The sequence below is a fragment of the Neophocaena asiaeorientalis genome, unplaced genomic scaffold (assembly GCF_003031525.2).
Source record: "Neophocaena asiaeorientalis asiaeorientalis breed wild unplaced genomic scaffold, Neophocaena_asiaeorientalis_V1.1 scaffold90, whole genome shotgun sequence".
Taxonomy (NCBI): Eukaryota; Metazoa; Chordata; class Mammalia; order Artiodactyla; family Phocoenidae; genus Neophocaena; species Neophocaena asiaeorientalis.
In genome coordinates, this window is record NW_020172445.1 from 2,171,759 (window position 1) to 2,181,240 (window position 9,482).

Consider the following 9,482-nt stretch of genomic DNA (forward strand, 5'->3'; position numbering starts at 1 on the left):
GTTTTGCCTTTTTCACAATGTTGTATAAATGGAATCATACAGTATGTAGTCTTTTAAATCTATTCTCTTCCACTTAGTGTAATGCATTTGAGATTCACTCAAGTTGTTGCATGTATCAGTGTTTCTATTACTCAATAGTATTTAATTGTATGGCTGTACCGTGTGCATGTTTAAAAAAAAAAAAGCCCCTGGTCACATTCTGTTATTCTCTACACTCTGCAAAATGTTGGTTGCTTTATGTGATGCCCCAGGCAGGGTTTTTTCTGTTTCTTGCCGAGCACCCTATGCCTGTAGGTCTCCCTCTGCTCAGTCAGGAAAAGCCTTCTCTGGTTCCCTGGGCTCAAAGGTAGAGTTTCGTTTTCTTCCTTTGATGTAAAGACTCACTTCCTGCTCAGAGTCCCATATGAAAACAAAACCCCTTTGCGCAGCTTCCTGTGTAACATCATCAAACATCCCACCAGCAACCGTTACTCAGGAGCATCAGAGGTTAACGGCACTTCCTACACCTTATGCTACAAAAGCACATTGCAAAGTTCACATGTGAAGTCCCTGAGAGTTGGTGGACACTCAGCTTTCCGAGACATCCCCAGATGGTCTCTGGATGGACTATGGCATATTGGTCTCAGCTTTTTCTCTTATATGTTTGAGTAATGTAGTATAAGAGTAATGTAGGATATTTCTCTTTTTAAAGTTAATTAATTAATTAATTTTGGCTGCATTGGGTCTTCGTTGCTGAGCACGGGCTTTTCTCTAGTCGTGGTGAGTGGGAGCTACTCTTCGTTGCGGTGCATGGGCCTCTCATTGCAGTGGCTTCTCTTGTTGCAGAGCACAGGCTCTAGGCGTGTGGGCTTCAGTAGTTGTGGCACGTGGCCTCAGTAGTTGTGGCTCGTGGGCTCTAGAGCACAGGTTCAGTAGTTGTGATGTACGGGCGGGCTTAGTTGTTCCATGGCATGTGGAATCTTCCCTGACCAGGGCTCGAACTCGTGTCTGCTGCATTGGCAGGTGGATTCTTAACTACTGCGCCACCAGGGAAGTCCCTAGGATATTTCTGTGCATTGCAGAATCCTATGGGGTCACTTGGCTGGAAAACCAGGTTTTCCTCATCCCATGGACTATAATAGCTCTGATCCAGAAAGTTGCTGGAAATCTGGGGTTAAAAAACTCCAAAGGCTAAGAGATGAAGATCCCACAGGACCAAGTTCAATGGAATGATTTTAAAAAAAAATCAATAACTTGTTTTGCTGGGTTCAAAAGCAATTAGTTAATTTAAAAAAAGTATCTGTTGCATTAATAGATAGTAAACCAAAAACGTTTTTTTTTTAAAAGACAAAAACTTTAAATGATATATGGGGACAAACTTTGCTTATCAAATTTACTGTTTTTCAATGAGAAGGAAGTGTTTACAAGTTAACATTAAAATAACATTCTTTTCTGATTATAAACATAATGCATGCTGATTATAGAAAATTTGGGAAACACAGAATTAAAAAGAAAAAAATTTTCATAATTCTCAAGCCTGGAGATGGATATCTGCTAGAAAAAGTTGAGATCTGACTGTAAATAGTGCATTGAGTTCAGCTTTTTTGTTTGACCTTGAGTTCAACTCAAGATCACCATGTCACGACTTAATGGCTGCCAGTATTGTTTTATGGATCCTGCCATATTTTACCTTACAGTCTTTTATTATTGGGCATTTCTGTTGTTTCCTATTTTTTGATTTGTATATACCTGAAATTAACACTGTGGCAGATACATGCTGTACTTGTCTCTTAGGCTATGTCCTTAGAAGGGGAATTGCTGGGTTGTCTGGAGTTTTGGTTGTGAAGATCAGAGATTCAACCTATCATTTCGAGGACAGTAGAATTTATGGTAAGGATTCTTGACCTGGGCGATGCCTGGAACCAGGGTGCTCAAGGATGGCTGCTCTTTCTGGCCCAGAGTTAATGCTCCAGGATTGGCTTGGTGAAAGCAGGGTGTAGCAGAGCAGGAGGGCTGAGTGTGGACACTGAGGCAGGGGACCCTGGTGCAGGAAAGGATAATAGGGTGCACATGCCCAGGGATCCCACAGCCAGGGCCAGCTGCTCCCTCTAGTTGAGATTCTGTTGTCATCAGTGCTGCTGGAGGCCACAGGTACCTATGGGGAACTAGGTACCTGCCTTTCTTTTCCCCATCAGAGACTGACAGGAGGGGGAGGTGCAGAGTGAGTTGTGGGGCCAGACCCCATGGTTGCCTCTCTGATCTGCGTTCTGCCAAGGTCCAGGCCCCTTGGAACCTGAGGTCTGTGTCAGGATGCCGTGGTGTTCCATCCCCGGGATGCTATCGAGTCCTGAGCACGTGTTGAGGCCGTGCACCCCCTAGTGGTCATTTTCTCCATGACTGGCACAATGGGTGTGGATGATGTCTCTTGGTCCACCCTCCAAGCCCCCAGGTCTGAGGAAGTCTCCCGCAGATCCACATTTTCCTGGGAGCCAGGAGGCGGGTGCTACTCCCAACTCTCTCTTTAACTCGCCGTGTGACTCTGGCCACTTTTTATCGCACAGAGCCTCAAGGTCAGCCAGAGAAGAGAGCTTGGGGCCTTCCCAGAAAGGCAGAGTTCCAGAAAGATCCCTTTCTGGGTCTCACTTTAGTCATCTGTGAAATGAGGAAGGTCATGCTGGCTTCATAGGTTTGAACTGGGGAAGGGCTCAGAGCCTTTGCGGCTCCTGCCCACTTTGGCCAGGTGGGGGGCCCATGGAGCGAGCAGGTGTGTGCAGTGTGGTAAGCAGATTCCAGGGAGCACTGGGTTTGTGCCCTTTCCTGGTGTCCACTAAAGGTTCCAAACTGAGAGGTGAGCCCTTAGCTGTCATGAGGATCACTCTTCCCACCTCAGGGTAAATAGGAGTCAGAGAAGGTGTGGCCAGGGTGGCAAAGTGCTCAGAGCTGGGCCCCTCTGGGAGGGTTGGAGGGAGAGGGACTGCCTGATTTGGGACTGCCTGAGAGGCTTCTTGGAGGAGGAAGTAGTGAAGAGATCCCATGGGCTCCAGGGATTGGAAAACTGTTGAGTTCAGGGGGCAGGCACTTCAGACAAGTAGGAAAATAGAACACAAAAACCATCCTGAGGGGGTGACATCAGCAGAAATGGCAGAATAAGGAAATCCTCTCTTCCATAAAAGCAATGAGAACACTGGAAAAAAATGATCAAAATCAACTTTTTCAGAACTCCGGAAATTAAGCAAAGGCTTGAAACAATCCAAGGAGTATTCATTAAAAACAATCAGCTAAATCTTGGAAAGAATAGTGAACTTTGTAGTGTTTTAACTTTCCATAGTCCCATTCCCCTCTCTCCAGTCCTGTAGTAGCCTTGAAACCCAGTAGCTCCACAATTAACAGTGAAAATCAGCAGCCTGGAAGCCACTGGAAGGAGCAGAACAGAATTGCAACTCCTCCAAAGCTCAATTTCCCAGGTAACTGTCCTCATCTGACCCATCTGGTGGTTCCCTAGATGACCTCCCTTGAAAGGTTGTGTTTATTTGACCTGGCTTGAAGCTTGCTTAATGCAAGCAAGCCTTTTTTCCTGGGGGCATTTGTTGAAAATAATCAGTAGCAGTCTTGTAACATCACAGTTGCCTGAGGCAATGATAACAACTGGGGCAAACAAGGAGCTAAGGAAAGTCTTAAAGGAAAAGTTAGGGCATGAGCTGTCCACAGAGGGCTTTGAAAAACTTTGGCATATTCCTGGGAATCTAAAAGGCCACTCACATGTGCAGGGATGTGCGCATTCTCAGAGAAGACCTGGGAAGGCCCTAAGCTCTCACCTCTGACTGACCTGGAGGCTCTGTGCAACAAAAAGTTAAGGCTAAGGCAGATTTGTAGACTGCCTGCCTGAGTATCAGAGGAGTTCCCCAAAATACAGAACACCTTGGCAAATGCTGAGAGACTTATTCATTCCATTTAAGGGCCTCTGTCCAATTGCTAACTGACCACTACCAAACAGAGACTTCAGTGACCACACACAACAAAGAGTACAAACTTTACAGCATTAGTTCAGGAAAGTCACTAAACAAACTGCAGAAGCAACAAAACCCAGCAACAACAGACTCTGGGGGTCAGGGATCTGGTTTCTGCAGTTGCCATATTGTATTATTTAAATATCCAATTTTCTATAGAAATTATGAGACATGCCAAGAAATAAGAAAGAATGGCCCATTCATAAGAAAACAAGCATTCAATAGAAATTATCCCTAAAGAAACCCAAAGGTTGGACTTACTAGACAAATACTTTAAGCCAGTTATTTAAAATCTTTTCAAAGAACTAAAGGAAACCATGTCTAAAGAATGAAAGAGAAGTATGAGAGTGGTGTGTCAACAAATAGAGAATATCAATAAAGAGGTATAAAAAAGAACCAAATAGAGATTCTGGAGTTGAAAGTACAGTAAGTGAAAGGAAAATACACTAGAAGACCTCAAGAGCAAATGTGAGTTAGCTGAAGAAAGGGTCAGCAAACTTGAAGATAGGTTAATTGAGATCATCTAGTCTGAGGAGCAGAAAAAAGAAAATTAATAGAGCCTCAGATACCCATTGGACATTAGCAAGCATCCTAATACATGCATAATGAGAGTCCCAGAGGAAAGGAGAGAGAGAAAGAGACAGAATATTTGAAGAAATAATGGTCCCAAACTTCCCAAATTTGATAAAAATATTAATCTACACATCTAAAAAGTTCAATGAACTCCTAAGATCAACTCTAGACACATCATAATGAGACTGTTGAAAATCACAGACAGAGGGAATGTTGAAAGCAGCAAGAGAGAAACAGCTTATCACATAAAACGTTTCCTCAATAAGATTAACACTCAGTTTCTCATCAGAAGCCAGGGAGGCCAGAAGGCAGTGGGATGACATGTAAAGGGCTGAAAGAAAAAGCCTATCAACCAGTAATTCCATACCTAGCAAAACTATCCTGCAAAAAATAAAGGTGAAATCAAGACTTCCCAGATAAAATAGATTCCTCACTAGCAGACCTTCCCTACAAAATATACTAAAGGGATCATTCAGGCTGAAATGAAAGAAAATAGACAGTAACTTGAATCCACATGAAGAAATAAAGATCAGCGATAAAGGTAACTGTATAGGTAAATATAAAAGACAGTATAGGGCTCCCCTGGTGGTGCAGTGGTTAAGAATCTGCCTGCCAATGCAGGGGACATGGGTTTGAGCCCTGGTCCAGGAAGATCCCACATGCCGTGGAGCAACTAAGCCCGTGCACCACAACTACTGAGCCTGTGCTCTAGAGCCCGCGAGCCACAACTACTGAAGCTCGCGCGCCTAGAGCCCGTGCTCCGCAACAAGAGAAGCCATCGCAGTGAGAAGCCCGCGCACTGCAATGAAGAAGAGCCCCTACTCGCCGCAACTAGAGAAAGCACACACGCAGCAACGAAGACCCAATGCAGCCAAAAATAAACAAATAAAATAAATACATTTATATAAAAAAAGGCAGTATATATATAGTTTGTAACTCTTCTTTCCCTCCTATATGATTTAAAAGACAACTGCATAAAGCAATAATTATAAATCTATGTTGATGGGCATACGATGTATAAAAATGTAGTATGTACAACAGCGATAGCACAAAGGAGTGGGGAGGGAGTGGATCTATTAGGGGCAAAGTTTTGTACACTACTTAAATTAAGTTGGTACAAATTCTAACTGGATTGTTATAAGTTAAGATTTTAAGTATAATCCTTAGGAGAACCACTAAGAATAAAACATAAAATATAGTCAAAGAAACGTCAAGAGAATTAAAACGGTACACTATAAAATATCTATTTAACATAAACACGGCAATAATGGGGTAATAGAGGAACAAAAAAGACATAAGCCAAAGAATACAAATAGGAAAATGACAGGCATAAACCCTACCTTGTTGGTAATTACATTAAATGTAAAAGGATTAAACATTGCAGTCAAAGAGAGATTGGTAGAATGGATAAACTGCCCTGATCCAACTATATTTTGTTCACAGAAGACACACTTTATATTAAAAGACACAAATAGGTTGAAAAGAAAAGGACAGAAAAAGATATACCATGTAAACAGTAACCAAAAGAGAGCTGGAGTGACTATACTAATATCAGACAAAATAGACTTTAAGATAAAAGTTGTGACTAGATGTGAAGAGGTGCATTTGATAATGCTCAAAGGGTCAATCCATCAAGAAGATATAACAATTATAAGATTATATGCCCGTAACAACAGAGACTTAAAATATATAAAGCAAAATCTGACAAGAGTTGAAGGGAGAAATATACAATTCAACAGTAATAGCTGGAGATTTTAGCATTAGACTTTCAATAATTGATAGACTAACTAGACAGAAGATCAGTGTGGAAATAAAAGTCTTGAACGACACTAACATACCACTATAGAACACTCCATCACAATGGTAGAATACATATTCCTCTCTAGTGCACATGGAACATTCTTCAGGATAAAACATATGTTAGGGTATAAAACTAGTTATCAGTAAAGTTACAAGAATTTAAATCATAAAACTTATGTTCTCTGACCACAGTGGAATGAAATTAGAAATCAATAATGGAAGGACATTGGGAAAATTCACAGATGTTTGGAAATTAAACAATACATTTCAAATAACCAACGGATCAAAAGAATCCCAATGAAATTAGAGCAAAATTGGAATTAAGACAAATTGCCCCCTGAGAGGTCCAGGAAAGTGTTCATCCAGAGCACAGTTTGCAAAATCTCATCACTGGGAGTCACACTGCCCCGGAAATGCTGCAGGAAACGAAGGAGCGGGGGCCTTGCTGCAGTGAGCTTCATCTCCCACCTACCCAATTCAAGTCCTAAGTCTGGCAAAGAGGCTTCCTGTTCTCATTTTCGATTGTGAGGTTTTCCAGGCAGGACCCCAATGTTGGGGTCCACACACCCCACTAAATGCCAGCTGCTCAATCACTGTTGTCAACCAGCTAATTAGATTGATTTCCTCCCTCACTGCTGATGTATATTACTCATCTGGTTCATTTCTCAGTTGGAAAATGTGTGGCAGCTCCAGCTTCCAGAGGCCCTGCCTGCTGTGTAGAGTCGGGGTGGGATTGGGGGCCACGTACAGAGGCTGAGGGAAGGCATGGGGCTCTGAGAGGAGACCTGGATGGACTAGGTGTCCCTCTGCTGCAATCACTTTCCTGCAGTGTGTTTCTGAAATCCTGACTGCACGTGTCGCCTTGCACCCTGGGTTCCTCTGATGATGGTGGTGGTGTATGTGCTTGTGTTTCACATGAGCTCGCTCAGCTCTAGAAAGAGAAGTAGTTCAAGATTTTTCTTTATTTAGTTATAAAAAAATACAGTATGTCCCATGCACCAGTGTAGCCAATATATATATAGTCATTATCACTAGAGCAATTACTACAATGGTAGGAAATAGAAGGTTACAGGAATTTGTTTATCCAACTAAAAAACCTGAATTAAAATTGCTAACCTAAATAGCAACCTGCTTATTATGCAAAACCCCTTATTCTATATGTTTGTGAGAGCTAGAAATGTATAAGTATCATTAGTAAAAAAAAAAAAATACGAAAAACTCGTTATTGGTTAAAAATAAAAAGTCAGTGTTATCTACAGTCCCCTGGATTGAGGGGCCTTGCCCAGAGCAGGAACCTTGGTCCATGACAAATGGTGAGTCAGAGAGTTTGCCTCCTTCCCCGCACCCCTGTTGAGTGATGCCACTTCCCCAAGGTGTGTTTGCAGTGGAAAGTCCCGTACGTGGCTGAAAGTGGAAGAGGAGCAGGTGACCACTGGGCCTGAGCAGGGGCCTTGCCTTCTGTAGGGATGGGGCCCTGCTGGGGTTCCCTGAGATGTGGCAACAACGAGGTGTAAAGGCAAATGACACAGCTGTGTTGCGCAGTCATGTTTGGGTTTGGACTTTGGCCAGAGTTGATGTGGGTCACACCTTAAGTGCCTCTAAGTCAAGAGGTCAAGAGTAGATGGAGAGAAAGAAAAAAGAAAGAGCATGAATGAGTGACTGGGCGAGGCAGGGAGAGATCTTCTGCTCCGGGAACATCTGCCCCGCTTCCCAGGCAAAACTGGAGGGGTGTCGTGAGTGTCAAATTGGGGTCACAGCGACTCCTGGCCCTCTCTGGAGGGAGTGGGTGTGGAGATGGCCCTCACCCTATGATCTGTGGTCTCGTTTGGTCTCCACTGTCCCTCCAGGATGAATTCACAGTTGCTTTAAAGTTCAACGAGCCATTTCCCTGACCTTGGATGAATTTTCAGTACCCAGTACAGCATAGTTACAGGCATGGCAGGCCAGCGAGGTCACCTCAAGACCCAAGGTCGGGAGATGTCAAGAGGCCCTTCCTCCCTTTTGACAGGCCTGGGGAGAGGCTGCAGAATGCTGGGGGTCTTGGGAGGGTGTGAGGAAGCTAAAGCAGGGCAGGCCTGGGGGGCGGGCCCAGTCTCCTGGGGGACTGGGCTAGAGAGTCTCGCCCCACAGTCATGCCATCCAGCCCCTTGCCTCCAGGTGACAGGCACCAGGACCCCCCCCCCAGCCTCCCCCCACTAGGGGTTCAGGGACCTCAGGGGAAGACCTCCCCCTGGCAGTTGAGCATAATCTGCTTTGAGAAGACTGAGAAAGTCTTTGAGTTGGACCCGTAGTCGCAGGTGACAGGGTTATGTGGATGTCTCAGCCCAGACAGAACACCAGCCTGGTGTTTTTCAACGTTTTGGGAGTAGCCATCACTGAAATACGTTCCTGGACATTTCAGGGACTTGGATTTTGCCATCCAAGGTGGTGAGGTCTCTGGGACCCATGAGGAAGGGCTGTTAGGCTGGGACATGAGTGCTACGATTGGAGGGCTCAGTGCCCGTGTCCGACTAGCCTGAGCTACCCAGGCCCGGAGGCCCGCGGTCCCCTAATACACCAGCTCCTCCCGGGGGTCCGAGCCATACAGCTCGGCCAGCATCTTGAACCTGGGCCCCCAGTCATTGAGAAAGTCATAATCGATGTCCGAGTCAGATGAATCGGTGCCCAGGGAGCTGAGGGACTCGGCGATGGACTCGGCGCCCTCGTAGCCGTAGATGTGCAGCGTGTCGTAGGGTGGGCCGCCGCCGTCGTGGTCCGCCTCGTCCTTCTTCACCTCGATCATCGCGGCCATCTCCCCGGGCCCGTGCGCCCCAGGCGCGTGCCGCGGCGGCTTCTGCACCTGTGCGTAGAGGGACGGCCGCGTGTCCAGCGCCGGCCGCGGGGGCTTGGTCCCACCGTGGCGCACCGAGTTGAGCACCGACACGTCGTAGCTGGTGGTGTCCATCTCGCCGCCGCCCTCCTCGTCGTAGGTGACCAGCTGCTCGTGGATCTCCGGCACGCTCTTGCCGTGGGCGCGGGCCTGCTTCCGGAGCCGCCGCCGCAGGATCATGAGGAGGGTGATCACTGCGAACGAGCAAGCCCGAGCGGTCGGCCATGGCCCAGCAGCCTGGGGGACTCCCCCCA

General features: G+C 45.7%; 1 protein-coding gene across 1 annotated transcript in view; it reads right to left on the reverse strand.

Moving 5' to 3' along the window:
• Window positions 1–5,778: 5,778 nt before the first annotated feature.
• CDH5 (cadherin 5) overlaps window positions 5,779–9,482 on the reverse strand; it is a 37,571-nt gene continuing 33,867 nt past the window's right edge. Inside the window, exon 12 of the mRNA XM_024733743.1 lies at window positions 5,779–9,422. Within this exon, the coding sequence (XP_024589511.1) occupies window positions 8,908–9,422 (515 nt within the window). The 3' untranslated portion in view covers window positions 5,779–8,907. The remainder of the gene's footprint in view (window positions 9,423–9,482) is intronic.